The sequence below is a fragment of the Onychostruthus taczanowskii genome, unplaced genomic scaffold (genome assembly GCF_017590055.1).
Source record: "Onychostruthus taczanowskii isolate IOZ18803 unplaced genomic scaffold, ASM1759005v1 scaffold11, whole genome shotgun sequence".
Taxonomy (NCBI): domain Eukaryota; kingdom Metazoa; phylum Chordata; class Aves; order Passeriformes; family Passeridae; genus Onychostruthus; species Onychostruthus taczanowskii.
Window position 1 is genome coordinate 6,475,561 of NW_024497629.1, and position 23,013 is coordinate 6,498,573.

Consider the following 23,013-nt stretch of genomic DNA (forward strand, 5'->3'; position numbering starts at 1 on the left):
GACTTTCTTGCATTTGGAACAATGTAGGTGGCTTCTGAGTTCCTAAATCACCTAAATCTAGTCGACGTGGAATTTCTGAAGTACAATGTTGATATAATTTGACTTCTGAGTTTTAATGGCATTATTTCATTCAGGATAATGTTATTTTATCCACTCACAAATAGCATGCATCTTACCCAAGGTATTTCAATAAGCTTTTTTCTTTTTATAATCCACCCTGGATCCAAGCTTTTAGAAAGTATTTGAATAGCCTTTATTTCTCAAGAAAAAAAATTCTATTATTTCTGAGCTTTCATGTTCTTTCTCTTGTTATTTTTATTATAACCTCGGAATCATTTAGGTTATCCCCTTCCACTTTCCAGTTTCTGAATTTGATTTGAGTCTGTATGTCAGGTGTTATCATTAAGCCTTGTAACATAATTACTATGTAATATAATCAGGTCACCATTTGAAGAATTTTGTCATTCCTGTCTTGGTTTAAGTCATGGATAGCTGTCAGAATGGCAAGGGAGACAATTTAGAATTCAAAATTTTTCATTTTATAAGAATTTATTATTAAAATTCCATCAAATGATGTGTTACAAAGCTGAAACAGTGAGTTTTTCTATGTCTGAATAGAAGATGACAACTAAACTGCAGCAGTGAGCTTTATCAGTCACTGCATGGTTAATGAAAGGTGTGTGGAAAAGGGCTTCACTCGGGTTCACTGAGTACCACTGGAGCCAGTGGTTGTTCTCTGCCCTAACAGTGAGTGCCAAGGTAATGGAAGTGTTAGTGAGTTATCCTTTTCTTTTTACACTTGTGCTTTTGTAAAACACGCAGAGACGTATCCTCCTGCACCAAAAGTCCTTGGCTGAAACATTGGGGATGGGGGACTTGATACCATACAGCTGCTCAAGCACAGTTAAAGAAACCATTCCTTGGTCCGAATGTGCTTCCTTTCTTTCCTTCAGTCCCACTGATTTATAAGTGGGCATAAATAGCAGTGATGATTTTGCCTGAAATCTGAGGGGGTAATAGTTTGATTGTTTCTCTTGACTTTCCTTTTTGTCTGCTACTTAGTCAGATCTCTCTGTAAGAAGTCAAGCTGTCAGGGTGAAGCGCACATCAGGAGGCGAGTGGCAAGTACGTGTCCCTCGCTTAGAGAAATGACAGTTCACATTTAGCTTGTGAGGATAGAAGCACCTCTTTGTCATCTGTAATTGCTTTTGCCCGAATGAGAGGTTCCCAGGTTCCAGAGGGCATCATTTTGCAACAGGAGAGCCTTGAATGTGATTAATTTGCAGCATCAAGTGCTGGCAGTATATTGAGCAGGAGGCTGGAAGATAAAATGATGGGAAGCTAACCTGTTCTCCCAACTGAGTTAGTCGTGATGTGCAGGGATTAGGGGAGCCTTGATTGAGTTCATTAATTAGGGTAACTTCACTTGCCTGAATGTCATTGTAGTGCAACTGCTACAGCTTTCCTTTTGAGAAGGCTTTAAAAAGAAATTTGCTTTGTCCGTGGTGATGGATCTGCAAAGAGGAGCTAAAAATAACAGCTATGCAATTTAAGAACATGTACTCTTTAAATGGTTTTTGAAACTGGATCTGTTTAACCTTCTGAAATATTTGCATTTCACAAGTTGTAGTAATACAGTTTCATAAACCAGTGCCCTTTTCAAATTACTGTAACAACACTGACTGCATAAAATTGCTTTTAATAATAGAGAAGAAGCATGAGCAAGAAGCTTGCATTTAAAAAATCCATTTGTTTTTATTCTAAAAATTCTTTCCTAAATTAATAGTTCGTTTTTCCTGTGTATGTTTTGTCACCTTCTCATAGAGTGCAGGGATATACATAGTATTTTGAACACAAGACTGGACAAACTAATGCCAGCAAATTGTTCACTCTAAATTGAAAAAGGCTTAAAAAAATATAGATGACTAGTATAGGGTGACAGGTATAAATGTTATTTGTATTGACTATCAGTGGCTTTGAGATGGAGATTAGCTGTCTCATTAGATTTTCATCTGAGAATGATGATGTATTAAAATTGAGGTCAGGACATTTTTCTACAAAGGTTCTTGATGAAGCTTTAGTCAGAAGGCTTCAGTAGTATCTGAAGTGTAACTTTTGATTCATAGCTAGTGGAAGAGGCATTGTCCAGAAGGTCTGGTGGCTGAGATGGATGTATGATACGGAAAAATTAGTTTCAGTTCTATTCACTCAATTTATGAGGTTATGAATTTTTAAATGCTTACATTTTATGCATCCCATGTATTAATTTGAGCCATGAAGTGGCAGTTTAAAATGGGTTTCTCTATATTATATGAAAGCAAACATTTTAATTCTTCTATTACAGTACATGGACTTTATTTTTTCAGTGTCAGGATTTTGATTTATATGTCACTTAGCTTAAATATCAGTTTTGATCCTTGACCAACACATAAATACAATTTTCAAAACCTTCTTTTTTTTAACCTTGACATAATATGCTAATTGGTTTGGGGTTTTTTGCAAGCTGTGGTGCAAATGTTTTTTTTAAAATACTAACTCCTTTTATTGTTTTCTTCAGGAAAATGCAGGTAATTTTATTTTTGTTTCAGTTTCAAGAGGGGCTTTTCATGTTGTGGTATATAGTTAATTCTTAAGAAAAAAGTGGCAAGCTTAAGTTGACCATTAATTCCAATTAACTAATAAAAAGTTTGATTTGTTTTCTTGCAGGAGATGATCAGACGGAGAGAAAAGGTCAAGTTTTGATCCTTTTAGTGGAACAGGCTCTCAGTTTCCAGGACTACAAAGCAGCTAGTATGCATTGCCAAGAGCTCATGGCCGCAGGTGAAGTGAATAAATAAGGGATGCATGAGGTGATGGAGGTGGAAATCTGAGTTCTGACTTTTGTCTTACTGTGAGGTGTGGTACTTCAGATTGTTCCATTTCATTACAACAGCAGTTACATCTTGTTATTGGAAGTGCACTGGCATTGAATAGAGACACAAACAGTAAATACTGCATGGAATAAGTGTGTACTGAGCTACTGGATGTGTAACCTCAGAGAGCTTTTCTGTATGCCTCTGGGAACTACAGTGTCTACTTCTTTCTACACTGTAGCCCCCTCAGAGAGGTAAAACCTTGTGACTGCAGCTAGCAGGAAAGTGCAGGTCTTTTAGAAGTCTGCCTTTCTGTCAGAACTCCTAAGATATTTATATATTTGTGCTATTTATATGATTTGTGCATGTGACAGTATGAATGGAAGTAAATGAAATATATGTGTCAAAATACTAAGGAAGATGGGATTTGTTTCTTTGGGTCTTTTTTTCTGCTTTGAGAATGAGGGGGAAAATTCAAGCTGTGTTGAGATTTTTTAAATATATCAAGTGATAGATTTTGTACTTTGTTTTTTACAGGCACTTCAGTAAGGTGTTCAGTATCATGCACTGAAATAAATGAGGATTTTCTTATTGTAATATGTAAAAATACAGGATGTAAGCTTACAAATGCCTGTTTTATTGTTATCTACAATATAATAAAAATTAGTCTTTTATGTATTTGGTCAGTCTAAAGTTGAGCTGCATCTCTGTTTTATGAAGCCTTCATGGTTCCTTTTTCAGGGGACGTTAAGCCTTGACAGAAATACCACATGTCCTCCTTTATCTCATCCAATAACAACTGGGCAGCATCCTCCTTTCAGTTGTGACAGGAAGTGTGTTTTGTGTTCCCTTGCAGGCTATTCTAAAAGCTGGGAGGTGTGCAGTCAGCTGGGGCAGTCAGAAGGCTACCAGGACCTGGGGATGCGCCAGGAGCTGATGGCCTTTGCTCTGACACACTGTCCCCCCTGCGCCATAGAGGCGCTGCTGGCCGTGAGCAGCTCATTGCAAACACAGGTACCTGTCTCTGGAGCTTCTGTCGTGGGAGTTCAGTGCCTACCAAAGTAAAGGGGACTTGGGCTCTTTTTCAAGTTTGTTCCCTTAAGTTCCACCCTCCAGTATATTTATATTTGTTCTGCACTACTCCTCTACTTTCACTGTTCTAGTTCAGCAAATGAGGTCTCTTTCTAAGCAGTTTTGTGTGATGAATTGGTTTCTGAAGTGGAAGTGCAGTTGTGTTTTCTGTCTTTAGGACTTTTAATTTCTTTATTGATTGCTAAATATTTTATTTAAAAATGCAGTTGATGAAATTTTAAAATATTTTCCAGGTATTTATACTTTGCAATGCATCTTAATTAAATACCCACATAAATGTCTATTAAGGGTTTATTCTGTGATTTTTATCGTCTTTACCCAATGTGCAATTAAATTAGTTTCTCACAGATTTCAATGACGTAATGGTTTTAACATTTACAAGAGGCTTTGTGTCTGAGCAATCTTTATTAACTCTGCAATGACTGACTTGATAGAATCACATGTTAGGTGTTGAGCTGATTGCAGTATATATGTGAGAACACATAATTGTCGCATTTAAATACACTTTATGTCAAGGTGACATAGCAAAAGTTTTATTTGAAATTGAAGGGAAGTAATTTAGGTTGTCAAAATGTTAAATTTCTGTTCACTGTAATTGTGGCTTGGCCTACATACTATGACTTGTTTGAGTTCATAATTGTCTTAGTTGTCTAAGAGTTCATGGTGTTCTTAGATTTATAATTGTGTAATAGAAACATCTTAGAGGTCTTCGGACATGTAAGAATGGGGGTGAAGGGGAGTCATAGCTACAGCACATGTACAACCTGATTAAGGCATCTGCAAGTGTGTAGCCTTTTCCTTAAAAAATCCCCTGAATAGAAGTGTCTGAGAATACAAGCAGTGTGTGAAGTTGGAAGTTCCGTGCGGAACTTCTGCTCACCAAACTGCTGTCCTGTGGAACACTTGCCTTTGAGGAGTTGTCCAATGCCTCAGAGTCTCAGTTCAGATAATGGATGTTTTCACGATATTTCTTTACTTTACATTGTACAGCACGGTGCATAAAGTTGAAAAAAAAATCATCTTAAGATTGTGGGAAAAATACTGCACAAAATTCATGGAGACGGGAAGGTCATTTTGTCTAGAGACTCCAGCACTGTGCAGATGTCAGAGATGCTGTGTTTTCTTATTTGAGTCTTCTGCCTCCTCTTCTATCATGGAAGCCTTTGTGTCATTTTCTTGGATTTCACGTGAAATCAGTCATAATTCTTTCACTGGCTTATTTGACTGGCAAAAGATAATATTTATTTCATGTTTACAGATTCTTTATCAGGCTGTGAATTACCAGTTTCTTCCTTCTGAAGGAGGTGAGAATTCAAGTACATCTGGGCCTTCTTTGTTGATCAGTAAGGATGCAGAGGTAAGTTTTAATGTGAATTTTAAAGGTAAAAATGACTTTGCTCTACATTACTCTGAAGAACAGAATTTGAGTTTTTAGCAATGTCTGCTTACTAGATAGAACGAGCAACATTAGACTTACTACTTTCTGTTGTTAGATTAACGTCAAGGTTTTTCTTCTGTATTTATACTTTGTTTTGTTTTTTTGTTGCTTTTTCCTACAGTCTTAGCACCTTTGGAAAAAAAAAATCAACCCAGAGGTGGGAACAGTGCAAAAAAACTTACATTAAAATAGACATTTATATTGGTTTGTTTTTTTTTTAATCTGTCCCAGTTGTAAAACAATTTTAAACCCGAAATACATATTTAGCAAAAAAAAATGTTTTTAATTAAACTTATTTTTCCCCTTAGTTCTGTGCATCATGAAGTTTATGACTTGTTACTTTATAATGTTCGTACATTGCATGTGAAATTATATTTATGTGTAAGATCAGAAGGAACATTGAGTGTTCCACAGGCAGGACAACAGGAAACAAGTAGTCTATTATTCTTTCTGCTTTTATGTCTATTATTTTATGTCTGTGTGTGTACAATTGCAAGTACTTTTCTCTCTTTAAAGACGATGTAATTATTTACCTATTTGTGAAAACAGGAATGTTTTTCACAGTCTTTGAAGTGGAAAATTCTGTATTTAATTTCTTCTTTTCTCTGTGTTTTGTTTAATGAAATAAGTGAGTGATAAATAAATCTAGGGATGAGGGGGGAATCAAAAGCCTTAAAGAAGTACAAAAACCAAGAGATTAAAAGGGGGTGGTGAAAGAGGGAAGGAAAGAAAGAAAGAAAGAGGAAGTTTGTGTTGCATAGGGTGGCTTTTTGAGAAATTATGAGAGTTCCAGCCTCCTTGGAGAATATGTCCATATTTTGTGTATGGTTTTTATGTATGTACATGTGCATGTATATGTATGTATATGTAGACATGTAGACATACATGTAGATGTGTGTATTTGCATATATATGAAATAAATGGCAGGAAGGTAAAATAGCACTACAAACAGTGTTCAGAGGAAGAGGGTCAATTTTGTGTCTGCCAGAACCATCACTATGAAGAACAGGTCTGTTTCACTGGCACAAATGCATTTTATTTTCTGGAAATCTGTAGATGCATCTCTCTGAGTGGGAAGTTATTAAGTAGATGCTTATAAAATTAATATGGGTGTGGATGCATATGTTTACAATATTTTAATGTCTATAAAAATTTGTCATGCATCACCTTTCATGTGCTGTTGTACTGTATTGTGGCAGAACAATTAGACATGCATATAAATGATTCAGAAATTTATTCAGAAGTTTATCAGAGTTGAGTAAACTGACTAATTAACTTTGCTATAATTTCAGTTTGCATATTGAAAGCAATATTCATTATGCTGGAGAATTGGCATTCAAAAATTTCTCCAATATAGCATTCATTTCCCACCCCCCTTAGCTGTGGTTGATTGTCTCTTTAGAATTCAAAGTAAGTAGACAATTGACCTGGCAAGTTTGTATGTTGCTGCACTGAGGTGTATTTTCTTTTTCTTTAATAAGGCTCCTTGGCATGTTGTGTTTCAGACTAGGAAATGAAGTTCTGTATACTTGCTAATTCTTTCCTTTTGTTCTCTCCCAGTTGACTTAATAGGGATTTATAGTTTTTTCCATTTCTTGGAATGACACAGGAGGAAACATAGCCAAATATTTACTCACTGTATAACTTTTCCTTTGTTACAGACATCTGCAGTGTTAGAAAAGCAATATATTCAATAACTGAGTTTTTTTGGCTTCACTGAATCCCGTAACTGCCATCCTTGTAGTTACACTTCATCTAATTCCCTGTGCTTCACCTTCATTGTCTTGCACAGAATTTTAGTTTTTTAAAGAAAAAAAATATTCACTTAGATCCTGATTAACTTCCACAATCCTTATTTCAGGGAATTGACAAATGTTGTTTTTTCTCGCTTACTGATGCTTTTTCAATTTGGTGCCCCAAGTGTAAGTTTTCTTACTGTGACTCAGTTAAGGTGTGGCATACATGTGTTTGGGCATCCCTTTTTCTATTGCATTCAAAATACCTATCTGTAAGTATATCATGTTCACTTTTTAAACCTTTAGTGACCTTTTTCTATCCCTCTTTTGTCTAACATTGAATTATTAGTCTCTACTACCATTTCTTCCTTTATATTAACTGACATCAACAGCTGGTTATACTTTTTCATCAGCTTTTTCTTGGTGAACTCTTCCCTAGGAATTTCTGATAGAATTTCGTTTGTATTCAATTTTTCCTCTGATTTTTTTTCCTCTGAAATGTGCAGAAATCTTGATAGGAGCTGGCTATATATATACATAGACTGCTTAAAAATGGATCATTTAATATTCCTCTCATGTTGACTTCAGCATAACTCTTCTCCAAGTTTTTGGTCCTACCCTAAAAGAAATTCATGAATGCTGTGATAAAGCTGCACGTCATTATTCTGTAGGAGCTAATGCATTTGCACAAGCTTTGTGTCACCTTGTCACTGTTTTTTGAAGTCATGGAATCCATTTGAGAAGTTATGCTGTGGAATCTATGATGATTCCAATGTACTAGATTGTTTTTAAGCAAAATGTTTAGTTTCACCAATCCTCATCCTTTTTATTTCCTCATCCTTTTTACTTGTGTGTGCTGCAAGTGCCTAAACAACTAATCTTGTGCTGCTCAACCAGAATATCTTGGTGAGAAGATTATGCTCTTGATTAATGAAAAGCCTTTCAGAATATTAATGGTAAAATTATTAAATTCAAATAAAATGCTTAGACATGAGATGCTGTCTTGTGTATCAGCACAAAAGAATATTAATCAGTTGCCTTGTAAGTGAGCTCTGAATTTGTTAAATCTGCATAATATTTAAATTATGTTTACATCTGTTATAAATAATTGTTTTTTATATATCTCAATATGGAAGTGTAATTACTGTTACGTGGCGCATCAACCCAAGAGAAATGAAGTTTAAAGGGTTTTTTTAGAATAAACTCTTGATAGAAAAGATGTATTTTCTAGACGTTTTCTAGAGAAATTAATATGTTCAAAATATAAGAATGATTTTCTTATAATTTGAACATATGTTCAAATTATAAGAATTATTTTCTTAAAGGCTTCTTAAAGAAATGAAAATGTTTCATTGACAGAGCATTAGTGTCTTTTGTTTTTCCAGTTTTCCCAAGCACTATATCTGGGAAAAGACAGGATCTCCTAGAACACTTGTTTACATTAAATTGGTAGGTCACACATTGTTATCACAGCTGGTTAGAAATTATTAGAGAGTCATGATCAGTTATGCTCTTGTCCTTTAGCTGCTGCTCCAAAATGTCCCTGTCAGATCTGCAGGTGTTAAGCAGCTGTCTTAATTACCTCTGTATATCTCAGGCACTCATCAAAGCCTGTGTTTCAGCAGCTGAATCAAATGCTTTGTGTCTGCTTCAGGCTGGGTTACTTCTTTTTTTCTGTGATATTATGGCCCTAGTAAGAGCCTGAACATTCAGTGGCTGTTGAATATTAGTGTTGTCATCTTGAGTTGAATCTTTCCCATAGTCTCTCATTCAGCGTCTGGTTTATCTTTGCAGGACTGGAGTTTTCACTTGGAGTGGTTCATAGCTTATCAGACATTGTAACAGACATTGAAAAAAAAAATTAAATCCCTGATATAGAACCCTCCAAGGCACAAAAAAAAAAAATACAAGTTCTGCATGAATACTTATGTAAAAGAGACTATTTTAAATTCCTGTTTGGCAATGGAAGTACCAAAAAGGGAAAAGGAAGACCTAATGTGTGATGCTCTGTTTTTGAACAGACTCTGTTCTACCTAATTTCATTTCCTTCATAGTCTTGACATAAAATGATTTTTAACATGCAAAGTGTATGCAGTGTATGGTTTTTGCAAGTTTTAATCCTTGCACCTTGACTAATTGTCATTAAAGACCAAAACCAATCCTAAAATCCATGCTGCTATTGTTCTAATTTGTTACTGTCTCCTGTGTGGCTTGTCTCACAGTTGGCTTTGTTATATGTCCTCCCATTAAACTATTTGGAATTATAGGTGTATGTAGGAGCAAAGGTGTATTTAAATATAAACATGTGCTGTATATATTGATATAAATATTTTAGCTGTTATTTTAGAATAACTTGATAATTCAGAATTTGTTGGTTGTCTTTTTTATATCATTTTATATGTCATTTTATATAATTTTCAATCTGCTAATTTGCCTACTATTTAATAAGTTGTTGCTGTTATTACTTTGATTTTAATCAGAAGTGCTTACTTTATAAAGGATGTCAGGAAGAATTAATAGAAGAAAATAATTTCTTCCAAACACCTCTCAGAACCCCCAAAATATAACTTCTCCCTAAAGATGCAATTAAATTATATAATTAAAGTTGTTTTCTTGAGATGAGATCTCCAGTCAGTGATTTAAGAAATCACTTACTTTGTGAGAGATTGATTTGAGATAGCAAAAAATTGTAACCTGTAAGTTTTGCTGCTCCAGGTACAGAGTAAAAATGACTTTTCAGAAAATAGAATTTCTCTTTTTGCTGAAAAAACTGTAATGACTTGTAAGAGTGAAATTATTTTTAAACAAAAGTCATTAGAGTTTATCTGATAGCAGTAGTGCCATAAGCATTAACACCTGCATACAAGTTGGATCATTAGTTTTCACACTGCTGAAGGAGGCTGATTTAAAGAAAAGTGCTTTGCTGAAATGCAGTTGACAGCTTGGGTGGGATGTTTTTTTTCTCGTTCTGTTTTAGTTTGGTTTAGTTTTGGTTTGTTTTTCTTCCATGAAAAATCAACAAGGTGTGTCGCAGCACTGAAAATGGTGGCAGAGAGGAATTAGTATTCTGTATGTAACATTTAAAATAAATGTGTCTTGCTAATTACTTAAGATGGTTTATTTAAAAAACATGTGAACAAGAAATTCTTCCCCCAGGCCACCAAACCTAGAATTTGCAGTTGGTTTTAATTTTTCAGACAAAAATTCTGACAGGTTGTACTTGGCATGCACTTTGTTAATTTGGTGAAGCAAGAGCTGAAATTCCCAGTTCAGCCAGTTGATTCATTAGTGGCGCATCTGTGAAATGCACACTTATGATTTCAGAAAAGATTAAAACAAATGCTGAAGGACTTAAGAGGAACCTGCTACTTCAGTGGTCAGCTTGAGGCAGTCATTTACTGTATGTTATGCTAAAAGGTACTAAAAATAAGGTTTTCTACATGAAATTCTACCTTATTGAAGCTGGTACATTTTTCCTCTTAGGTTACAGTGGGATGTATTTCTTTTCAGTATAACTTTGGCTCTCATGTTTGAGGTTTTGTCATTAATTAGTTGAATTAGTATTAGTTGTAAACTAATACATCCCATGCCGTTATACAGGTAGAATTTTTCTGTTCCAATATACTTCTGTGTATGGGGAAATTAATAGTAGAGTTGTTAGGGATAAACATTTGGCTGTTCAAGTTTGCTATATGGAGGAAAATATTTGTTTTTTGTTGTGAAAACAGTGTGTTTTCTTCAGTATGTTAATTATATGTTTATGATTAATGTGCACACATTGTAAAGCATGCAGTTAACACAAACGTTTGACAGCTGGAATAGCACAGATTGGACAACATGAATATTCTGGGTATTACTTAAATGTTCTACATAGGAAGAGCTGGTATAGAGAGCCCTGTTTGTGGAACATGTATCTGCTTTTAAGGGTGGAGTTACGTGTGAGTTCATACTAAGTGAGGGTATATGTGCATGTATTGCAGAAGCAGTTTTTGATTGAGAAAAGGTTGGGATTCTTGTAGTCTTTTGGGCTGGCTGTTTTTTCAGTATTTTGTGTGCCAGCTGCAAAATGTCAGAGCTTGGTGGTATTTTATCAGTTGGTCTAGAGATGTGTATTTACATCTCTACCATTTCCCCTATTGGGAATTTGACTTAATTCTACCTCTGTAAGAATACAAGATTGTCTCTAGTATCAGCTTTCTTGAATTATCGAAGATTAACTTTAATATACTAAAATAATTTACATTTGTAGAGAGGTGATTATTTTAGTAGAAACATTCAACATTTATGTAGAACACTGTCATTATAAACTTTGGAATTAAAACCAGTGCTGTTTGTGGAATCAGGGGGTGATAACTGAGTAAGGGGCCAAATGTTCTGCTGATCACAGTGCTTACTTCACAGTGAAACTCCTAAATCACTTTCAGTTTGTCTTTTGTTTATTTTTGGCAGCTGCTGCCTGAATTAATGGTCATTCAAGTGTGTTACTAATATAGTGTGCCTGAACTCTAATGCATTTGTTTGGCTTTAGATCACTAACCTAATTACAGCAGGAGTCTAACCCCTGCATTGTGTGTTGGATATGTCACAGGATGAAACCAGCGTTTCCTCTGGCCAGTCTGCTGATTTGTTGTACTGGACGACATCCAAAACCATGAAGGTGTTGTCCAACACAACTCTGACTACCAAAGCCATGCTGCATGCTGTCAGTGATGGGCAGTGGTGGAAGAGATCCTTAACTTACCTGCGACCATTACATGTAAGGGATTCCTGATGTGTCCCCAGATGTTTGCACATTTGTGATACATTAGCGTAAAAACTCAGCTCCTTTGTAGGACCTGACAGCTGAACCCTCAAATCAGTAAACAAACTACAGACATCACAGGACTGTTTGCAAGGAAATCCCAGTGAAGGAAGGGGTCTAAAGCTGTTTTCTCATCTGTTTTCTCCTGTTTTCTTAGCATAGTGTAAGAAGGCCTAATTCGAATTTGACAGAACTTTAAAACTTTGGGGAACAAAGCACAGTAAAGCCTAGTCTTTAAATACTGTCATCTTATATTCAGAGCTGTTCCTTTGCAGTTTCTCGTTTCTACTTCCTCTATTTCAGTGACTTTTCTATAATGTTTGTGCCACTGTTTTCTGTGATACTACTTTTGAACATGATTCTCTTTCCTTTTTTAAGAATACTGGACTTCATTCAGAACTGGTTTATGTAAGATGACTCCTTTGTTGTTCCCCACTGAATTCAGTGATCTTTTCATTTACAGTTGTTTCCCTTCTGCATAGTGTTTACAGCATTTTTATGAGCTTTTTTACAACTAGGCTCAACTATACTTATTTTTCCCAGGGCCAGGAATTTGGAGATGTATTAAAAAGTGGGTCTGGAGAAAATGCTACCGTGGAAAAACAAGGCTGTCATCCATTTTATGAGTCTCTAATTGATGATCCATATGTTGCAGAAGTAAGTTACAGTTACAGAAGTCTGCAGGTTTTTGTTGTGATTTTATAATCATGAAATATAATCGTGAAATAAATGAAAAGACGCAGTTTCTGATTATATGTGTGGCTTGAAGTTCTGTGCCATAGTAGGAAAAAATCTAGAATTAAACAAAGGAAAGCAAATAGAGGAATGGCGGTAAGCAGCTGCATGTGATGCAAGTGATCCAAATAAAAAGGCAGGTGTAGAGTGCATTTGTCAGTTCTTTTTTTACTTCCAGTCTGAAGTCAGCTATGGAACATACCAGAACAATTCTTTGGAAAGCTTTGCAGAAGTGTTGCTGAGAACAGGGAAACTCGCAGAGACAAAGAGTGAAGGAAAAGACCTACTTCCAACTACAGAAGGTATGGACATATTGAATATATTCACTCCATATATAGTAAATACAGAATTATCTGTGGGTGGGTTTAAGTGGGGAGAATTGCACAGAATGATCTGAAGTATTGTCTGGGTGTTTTGCATGAATCGTGATCTGGTTCAACGGCTCTTGTTGGTAAGAAGTCTTGTTAGAAGTAGCTGCAGAGTTTTCAACGGAATTGGTGACTTCAAGAGGAGTTGCTCAGCAACGAATAGAAAAATGAAAGTTCTCTTTAAATAAGCAGAAAGTGTTATTTGGGGGTTGGCAATGATAGGAGGAATTGTTGAAGGTTTCCTGAATATTACCATGTACAGGCAATGGGAGTTTGCAAGCCAGTGTGAGTTATTTCTCTGTATGCCTGCATATTCAGTTGATCAGATTCTGTACCACTGTATAGCCAGGTTTCAATATTGAAGGCTCATTGTAGTATTTTATTTGCCAATTAGTTCTTGACTGCAGCTTGTGGAATCATCAGAACTTTCTGTCTTCTTCTGAAATGTCTACATGTTATAGGTTATATTTAATAACTTTTTAACTGAAATAATTTCAATTAAAAAAAAAACAAAAAAACATCTGTAGTTGTTTATCTTTCCTTTTGGATGTCTCCTGTTGGTTTGAGAAATTAACTGTTTAAATATTACATGCTGCTAGTGTCTTTTGAAGGAAGATATATGTATTATACTTGGCTTGTGGTAAATTCTGTCATGAAAAATGAGTATATTAAATCATTTAGGAGATGAGAAGTTTCGTGACAGGCTTTCTTCATAAGCCACACATTTACTCAAACTGTTTCATGAAAACCAGCATATTTGTCTTACAAGTGTATGATTCAGTAGTTTGAGATATGTGGTGTTCGTACAGATAACCTGTGTAGTTCTAATATAAAACACTGAATCAGAAAAGGTTAGCAACAGCTTGTATAAATTGGGTGTGTGCATGTTTTGTTCTTTACATGCTCTCTTAATGCAAAAAAATCCTTTAAAATCAGTACTTAAAATCTCATTTGTTGCATGCTGAATGCCCTTAGGCCTTTAGCTTTGATTTGTGTGTCTTAAAGGAAGAGGGGGAGGCAAGGATTAAAAAGTAGTTATTGCTTCCTTAGGGAAAATGATTTACTTGGCAGATCTGTGGTAACAGTTCCTGCTGGAACTTGAGTAATTGGAACTGATTCAGTGGCTGCTTTTGAGATGGAAATTTCAGTGTTGGGGACTTTTGCTTGAAGAAGAAAGGAAATTTTAGATTCTAGCTTCAGTTTTTGAGCATCTGTCTCCTTCCTCTTAAGTGTGCACAATAAAATGTTTGCCATTTAATACTTCTCTTCCACCACTTTTATTCTATAGTCAGTTTCACTTAAGAGTCCCTCCAACTGTGCTCTGAAACAGAGTTCTGTGTTTTCCTCTGGAAAAATGGGCTGTGTTTATTCTGGACTCATAAATCCTTTCGTGTATTACACCTTTTGGTACTCAGTAAACTGTTCTTAAGCATAAGTGTAACAGTTTTCTCTAAATAATTGGATTAATAATTTACTATTTTTGGTGTGTTTAGCCCTGTGTTAATGATATTGGATCCCACCTCTTACCCCTTAAAGCTTTGCTTTGTCAGTTCTCTTGGAAGTCTTTATGATGAGTTAACGCATTTAGAATTGTGCAGATTGAAAATATATGTATTGATAGCACACTGCTGAAGTTTAAGGAATCACACAGGTATGAATCCCACTTAGTATTCTGCATTTTTATCATTTTCAGGCTTCTTGTACGTTTTCAGGAGGATTTTGCCGTACAAAACTTGAATGCTGATATGAGATGTCAGCTACTGCACTGGTCTAGTAACTGCAAGCATAGCTGGTTTCAGTTGATTTTCTGATGAGTTTGAATCCTGGCTGTTTGCTTCTAGCTGTCTTCTAGGACAGCTACAGCAGCAGGTTTCAACGCCATCAAAAGAACTGAAGAACCTGGAGGGAGATGCAGTTTAGCAAAGAAGTCTTCATTGTACTTGGCACTTTGTTTTAGGAGAGGCTGGAGTAAGCATCAGACTTTGTTGGCTATAACAGTGCCATGTGCAATGTGAGAGACTGGTTAAACACGCCTCACTGACAGTGTGCATCACCACAGAATTGTAGAATGGTTGGAAGAAATCTTACAAATCATCTCATTTCAACCCCTTGCCATGGGCAGGGATGGCTTTCACTAGACCAGGTTACTCAGAGCCCCATCCCGTCTGGCCTTGATAAAACTCTGTAATAAAACTCAAGATATTTTGCTGCTTTTATGGATCTGGTAGTGTTACAAGCCTTGGACCTTGACTTTTCTTGTCTTTACTATGTGGATGTAGGTGGTAAACCGAGTATTTCTGAGTGAAATGGTAACTCTGAACTCCCTGAGTCTTGTAAAGCACTCCTTCCTTGGCTGTGGGCTGATAGTGCACCCACACTTGGTGTGGCTGAGGCCTTGCTGTGCATCTCTTGTTTAACTGGGGTTTTCTTTCCCCATAGGCCTTAGGGACTGATCAGGAGGTTGGAGATGTAATTTGAAATTATGGCTGTATATCCTTCTAACCAGATTTGCCACTAAACTCAGAGTAAACCCAAGACAGATGGTCATAACCTATTAATCCTCAGGGGTTTTAGAGCAAGTAATACCTTAATGTTTCCCATAATTTTGTAGTTACTTGTAGACATGGCTCATGGTTTAAATGCAGTATATACTTCTAAGTTTATTGAGATTTTATCATGGGCTAAATGAACAACTGAAGACTGAAAGCACCTTTTGCATTTTTTTCCAGAGGGAAGTCCGTGGAAAGTGAGTTGAAACTTTCTAGGTATGGAGAAATTCCAATTTTCACAGATAAACATTTTTTTTCAGTATTTAGCTTCTCAAACAGGCTGTGGCATAAAGACCTGCACAGGAAACAAGTATACTTGTAAAATCAAAATATTGTTGTGTTTCTCTGAGAAAGTTGTGCTTGTGGGACAGCAGGGGGACAGCAGCATTGGCATTTTGTTTGTCACTGCCTGTCCTCCCTGGTTTGCCAATCCTGTAATGTCTAATCCCTTTGGCAAATTCCAGATTTGGTAGTGGTCTGAAATGTCATTAGGTTCCTGTAAATGTTGTGAAGACACATGACAGGACAGAATGGCATCCTGCTAATGTCTGGAGCCTGTGATTTGAACTCAGCCCTGTTAGACTGCAGAGGATTCTTGAATGGCTTCTCTGGGAGACAGAAAGCTGTATGATATTATTTTTGCATACATGTATTTGTGTGTATGTAAAGTGGACATCTAAGTATGGATGCATGAAAACCTATCATGAACACACTAGCATGCAGAAAATTTATTGCATTGGTACAGAGGAATTTTTTTTTTCTTAGATGGTATGACAGTAGAGGCAGTTCTTTCTTCTTACATACCTTCTGGCTGTTGGGATGCCATTGTGTCACACCTCATGCAAAGTGTGAAGAAAAGCATATTGTTTTCTGGCCCTGTATTGGTGCCATATTCTTTGTAATTATTGCTATCCTAATGGTGAAGATCAGTTTTTGCAAGTGTGTCAGTAGTCATGTTGGGGATATAAAGTTGAAAGGGAACCCGTATTTTACTGTGTATTCAAGAGGTTTTATTAACATTAATTCTCCAAAGAAAGGGAAAAGAGAGCAGAACTGAAACTCTTCCTCCTCCTTTTTTTTTTTTTTTTTCCTATTTAACTGGAGGTTGTTGTAAGAATACAAAAAGTAACTTCTTATTATCAGAGGAGGAGGCAGCAATTTTCATCAGATTTTAATATTAGATATTTCTAGAGTTCGTACTGTCTTTGCTTGGACAGCATAGAGGTTATTTAGAATATAGCAGAAACAATCTGTCAGCATCAAGAAGCTGTCTGAAGCACAGTAAAAGCCATTTGAAGGGTAAAGGATAGGTACTGTTGGACAGGCTTATGTTGCAGCCTTTGTGGTGACTTGTCACATAGAAATTTAGTGCTTGTATCTGGCTGAGGGCCAGCATGTAAATTCACTTCAGGCTGATGGCAAATTAATGATAGTCTTAAAATCGTAATTGGTCATTCAAGCCTTTTATAAGTCATTCTTTGGAACAAACAATTCACTGTGGGAGTGTGTGTAAAGTAATCGGGTTTTTAGCAACATGCCCTGCGGAGGAATTTATGTAATTTGGGAATTAACAAACAGATGTTTGAGACTTTCTTGAAATAAAGAGCTAAGTTGCTGGAAGATAGCTTCTTCCTATTGAAATAATATTGTTATTAATAACATTAGTAATAATGTAATCTATAACAATGGAAACAACCCCTCCCCCCTCAAGTTTCGTATCTATAATGTAGGAAAAGCAGGTGCTTTTTGTGTCAGTTTTACCAGAAGTATATGTGTTTATAATCAGAATGCTTATCCTTTGATGAATTTATTACAATTGCTGTAGTACTGATACTTGTTTTCAGTATGTGGTAGAACCTTGCTGTGGTGTTTCTTATGATACTTGTGGTTTTTGTTTTTATTTTTAATTGAGGCAGAAGTTTTTAATATGATATGTTGTGTTTAGTGATAAGGGAGTTTGAGCTCAGGCTTGAAGAGAAGACATTTTGTACCATTCCTCTTCTTGGTATCCTCAAACCCTTACAACATTACATTACTTCCTTGATTTTACAAGCAAAATATTTACTTCTTGGAAATCAGTACAGGTGGCTTTGTTTAGTATGTGTTGCTGCACAATCTCATTCTTCTTTGGTTAATGCATCAAATACTTTGCCTGGAAGTTAAGGTAAAGCTGTGCTGCAGTTTAATTATGTATTATCTCTTTATGGATTGCGCTGATAAGTGTTTAATTAAGTATGTCTGGAGTGCTTCAAGCTAGTGTCTAATAAAATATAGTTGCCCTGAAAACATTTCATTTGCTAGCTCTCAAGGCCAGGTGGCTCAGTAATCCAGACTTTGTGTCTGCTCCCTCTCTGTTGCAGTTCTGCTACAACTGGCAAGTGATGCTTTACCAAAGGATGCGGCCTTGTCTCTTGCCTATCTGCTTGCTCTGCCACAGGTATGTTGATAGGGGCTTTGTTTGTATATTTTTGCTAGGAAAGACTATTCATAGCAGAATTCCATTAGCGAATTTAATTTCCTTAAGGTGTTAAAATCTTAAGTACTCAATTTCATTTTAATACACATTTTTACAGATTGGGCTGTTGCATATAAAGGAAAGTGGACAAATGCCATTGGACTGTCCACTGAGCATGGCACTGGTGAAAAGACACATTTTCTTATTTAAAATAGAAGTTGGGCTACCAGACTGACAATTCTAATGTAACTCAGAAATCTGGATAATAACCTTGTGTTACAGAAGCAGCAGTAGTGTAGTTACAAAAACATTTTGGTTTAGGTGTTTGTGCAAGGGGGAAAAAAACCACCAGAAAAACATAGGGCTATTTCTAAAAGACAGCAAATAGATTTTTTGAAAGTTTGTACGCTTAATGTTGTGTAATGCTTGCTAATTCTTTCATGTAAATTAATTCTCTGTTTCTTCTAGGTGGTAGATGCCAACAAATGCTTTGAAAAACAATTACATTCTGCGTTATCTCTCCAGCTGGCAAGCTATTACTATAGCCTGCAGATCTATGCTCGTTTGGCACCATGTTTCAAGGACAAATGCCACCCTCTCTACAGGGTGAGTACTCTTTTCTTTTTAAAGCCACATTCATTAATGTTCAGCATAAAAGCTATTCTAAAAAGCCAGGACATGAGTTAAGCCTGTTAAGGAGCTGATCTGACTTACACTGTGAGCAGCCTGTTGTGTTACGCATAATTATTCTTTCTGCCATGTTGTAAACAAACAAGTACTTCACAATTTGAGGAGGAGTTTTTGAAGCACACTATCCAGTGTCATTTTTAGGTAATAGCACTGTCGGTCTTCAAAGTAGCTTATAAGCACTGAGCAGTAATGAGTATAGCTTGTGCTGTTACCTTGCAATGCTGTGTGCAAAGCAATAGAGTACTTCCCAGGAAAAGTGAAGTCCATTTCAACAAGAACGGTGCTTTTCAGAAAGTTTCTGTAGCCTCCCCTAGGGTGTGTTGGATTGTATTTTATTTTACATATGGTGTTTTGAAAATTCATCCTCATTCATTGAGGAATTTTTTTATTTCCTTTGACAAGTTTCTGGTTTTGGAATGGCACTACTTTGCCCGTTCTCCATTGCCAGTGATTAAAGCAGTTTCACAGTGAAGTCCATACTAAATGGAAGAGGTAACATACAAAAGTTCAGTAAGGCACCAAGTGCCATTCTTACTGAGGTACCTGTATAAACCACCTTGTTTGATCCAAGAGAGCCTTTCTGAATTTACACCAGTTCTTTCCTCCTGTGAAGAAGCTTTCCTGGACTGTTTGGGTTTCAGTCTGTCTCTCAGCTGTAGCTGAAAGAACAGTTCTGGTCACAAGTTTTCTGAAAAGGAAGTAATCACCACTGTGGCATGAGAGCATTGTTTTTTTCTGTGTTAAGAATGACTCCTGATTTACAGCAGAAAGCCTATTTTGATATTTGCCCAATTCTGCAATTAGGAAGCCTTTCATGTTCCTGCTGAGATGTTCATTTTACTCTCTTCTGGTTAGATGCTAAAGGAAAACGTAGCCCACAACTGTGGGGCTTGAAAAATGTGTTGGTTGTGAAGAATTAATTCATGTTTGTTAAAATCATGTTTCTTTGAGCCTGTAAATCTTCCTGCTGAAACATAATTGATGAAAAAAAGTTTGTGGGTTTTTGTGGTTTTTTTTTTCCTTACTTTAGCTTTTTTAAACAGTCCTATTTTACAGGAAGATCTAAGAAGCCTTTGGAAAGTGCAAGTTACAAGAATGAGGACAGATGTTAGATTGAACTATTTGTACTCCCATTGCCATTTAATAAGCAAAGTCTTATCAATGGCACCATGCCATTTATCTCTTAACTGTGATGTGATCTTTGGCTAATCTTTTGTAAAATACTGTGTGTGACTGTGGTAAATACTAGATTCTAAGTCGTATGCCAGAAATAGTAGGTTCTATGTTTAAGCTACTCTTAAACAACAGTTTTTGAAAATAATTGTATGAGAAGATTGAGTGAAGAGCACACCAAAAAAACAGGAAAAAACCCATAAAAACTGGCCTGAATGCCAGTAAAAAAACAACATAGGCAAATACTAATTTATAATTCATTGTTACTAATTCCAAGAGTATTCAGTCACAGAGGGAATGTCACAGAGGTAGAAAACAAGAAATAGAAACAGATACTTTTGACCAAAATAAACATACTTGGTTTTTTTTTCCAAAAACCCACACCAAGAATGCTGAATGCCAGACTTAAATGCCCAATTTGTGCTTAATTTTTATGTGAAACATACATTTGCTTAAATGTACATCTTAGATGCTGGTAATAATGAATGGATCCACCTGCAAGTTGGTTCATCAATGCCATTCTAGTTTCTGTCCATGGGAGTAGATCTAGCCATCAGTTTTGGGTTTGTTTTTTTTTGTTTCCTGAGAGTTCTGTGGGAGGAAAAGAAAATAATCTTAAACTTCTATGAACATGTTACATTCAGCTGGAGATATCATTCCTTAGTAGATTGTCTTCTGACTCATGGCACTGGTGGCTTGCATCACCTTTATCTTGTAGCTGTTTGTGAAAGCAGAAGTGCATCCTTAGGAACTATACCTGCCTCAAAGCTGTACATTATTCTTAGAAGGTATCTGAGTACATTTTTGTGGGTCATGGTGTACAGCCAATCCTTGTTTTCCCCAATTCTCACTCTTTACATGGTCAGTAAATCTGGCACTTCAGCTACAGGCTCAGAAGGTGAAACCTCAAGATCATAGAGCATTTATTTCTGCCTACTAGCATCTGAGTCACAGTAGCTGTGGTTTTTCCCATCCAGTGAATTGAGTATACTGTTGGAAAACTATCTGAATTTAAAGGAAACTGTATGGAAGCATGGAAAATTCTACACATCCTCTGTTTTCTCATTTTAAAATGACATTGTTTGAAAAGAGTTCATGAGTACCTGTGGCAGAACAGGAGGAATGTTGGTAGAATGGAAATTATGGAACATAATGTTACAAGGATAATGGGAAATGGGAGGAGAGCTCCTTTTCCATTGGCTAGGACAGACTTTCAAGGCTTGCTAGTTAGTCAAGAAAGATATTTTGAAGCTGTGATTTGGTTTGTTGCATGAAGGTTTGTTTCTTTTTTTGTTTCAGTTGTGATGTGAAATGCTGACAGCTAATACTTATGCATCAAACCAGAGTCATAAATTGTCAGAAATTCTCACTATTACTTTCTGTACTGTTGATGCCCAAAAGGACATCATCTTGATAATTTCAGTTTCTGGTAAAGTTATTCTTTTTGCTTCTAGGACAAACAAAGGGATTTGGTTGGTAAAGTATTACTTTAATTATGTGCCCAAGACAATTTCAAATTTTAGTTGTTATGATAACATAAACATAACAGTCACAGTTTAAGGCATCTGAGCTACATTGTTTTCTTGTCCTGAGGAATATGTTAAAAGAGTACTCCAGCCTAAGAAAACTGCAGATAAAGGACAGAAGAATATAGCAAAATTTCCAGGAATGGACTGTGTGTGGAATATACTGGTATGAGAAGACTAATTACCCTTTGAGGACCTATATTTATTTTTGGTTTAGGTCCGTAACAGGATGAGTGTAACAGGATGAGATTGACTTTTCATTCTGTGCTTTTGCATTTGTGTCTAGAAGGGTTGGTCACATGTCTGTTTCAGCTGCTGCTAAACCTTTCTTGCACAGCATCCAGGCTGGTGCCCCACTGCCACTCTGATTCACCTCTCACTAATTCCCAGTCTTGATGAACAAGAAGAAGAGCTGTACAGCTGACCAAGAAATTTGCTGGGTAATTCTTCTTGTTAGCAGCTTATTTCCTCATTTGTCCTATCCTGGTGATCTGATAATTGACGAGAATAAATTGTTTACTCCAGAAGGGAGTGAAAATGCTTAATTATCCTGAGGTTAATTAATATGTTACATTCCTGTCCTCGTGCTAATACTCCGTTGCTGTGGTGTTTCTGTTGTTTTGAAGAGGATTATTTTACTGACCTCAGCTTTTTCTTGGAGCATCAAACAATAGGTACAACAAGCCCTGCTAAGTTGCAGAGGGGAACAGGAATTTGCACATAGTAGCAGATGAGGAGATTTGCTGTGTAGGAGCGATGGGGGGTAGGACAGTCAGGACGGACGGAGACGAGTGATCTCTGAAGCCGGGTCTTGGACCTTGCGGTTTATTGCAAAGCATGTGGGTGCAGGGGCCCTGCTTGGAGCTGCCAGCCACAGCTCGGAGTAGGCCCAAAGAGGAGCCTGAAAGAGAGAGAGAGAGCAAGAGACAGCAAGAGGAAAAGAGACGACAAAAGAGGACAAAGTTCCTATTACAATACAATAAATCTTCTTCCATGCTGAATATTCTAATTCTCAATAACCAGTCTAGTACAAGATACAAATCTTACAGCATTTGCACACAGCCGATAAGAATCGTTACATTACCATACTGTGTTACATTTTAAACCTTAAAAGCTACTCTTTGGACCCCTTCTGCCAATCTAGCAGGGTCTGCTCTGACCCTTGGACCTGTCTGCAAGCAGAGGGTGTTGTCTGATCAAAAGGGGATTGATTATTATCAAGTGGCCATTGTCGTTGTCGGGGCGGTCACGACACAACAAAGAGACCAGAAGAAGTCTCATTTGGCAACTCTTTAATACGAAATATGTCTGACTTTTTATACACTCTGTGATAGTTTATACTTCTTCTACCTTAACTATTGGCCACAATAAATCAACATAACACCATTAGTGAAAAGTTACAGTGACTTAACTAACTTTATAAAAATACTCCATCCAGCTGCGTAGTTCTGGTCTTTCTTCTGTTCCTCACTTCTTTTAGTCTCCTTAGTTACAACCTTGAATACAGCTCCTTATCAGCTACTTCCCTGCTTCTTGCTCCTTCAGCTAACAGGCCCACTGTTAGCTCCTTCCACAGGCCATAACATTGTTTTCCAGTT

At 36.5% G+C, this 23,013-nt stretch overlaps 1 protein-coding gene across 1 annotated transcript in view; it reads left to right on the plus strand.

Moving 5' to 3' along the window:
- NBAS (NBAS subunit of NRZ tethering complex) overlaps positions 1-23,013 on the plus strand; it is a 161,549-nt gene that overhangs the window by 63,920 nt on the left and 74,616 nt on the right. Inside the window, exons 33-39 of the mRNA XM_041421181.1 lie at positions 2,707-2,820; positions 3,709-3,866; positions 5,203-5,301; positions 12,463-12,576; positions 12,833-12,956; positions 17,932-18,008; positions 18,495-18,632. Coding sequence (XP_041277115.1) covers positions 2,707-2,820; positions 3,709-3,866; positions 5,203-5,301; positions 12,463-12,576; positions 12,833-12,956; positions 17,932-18,008; positions 18,495-18,632 — 824 coding nt within the window. The remainder of the gene's footprint in view (positions 1-2,706; positions 2,821-3,708; positions 3,867-5,202; positions 5,302-12,462; positions 12,577-12,832; positions 12,957-17,931; positions 18,009-18,494; positions 18,633-23,013) is intronic.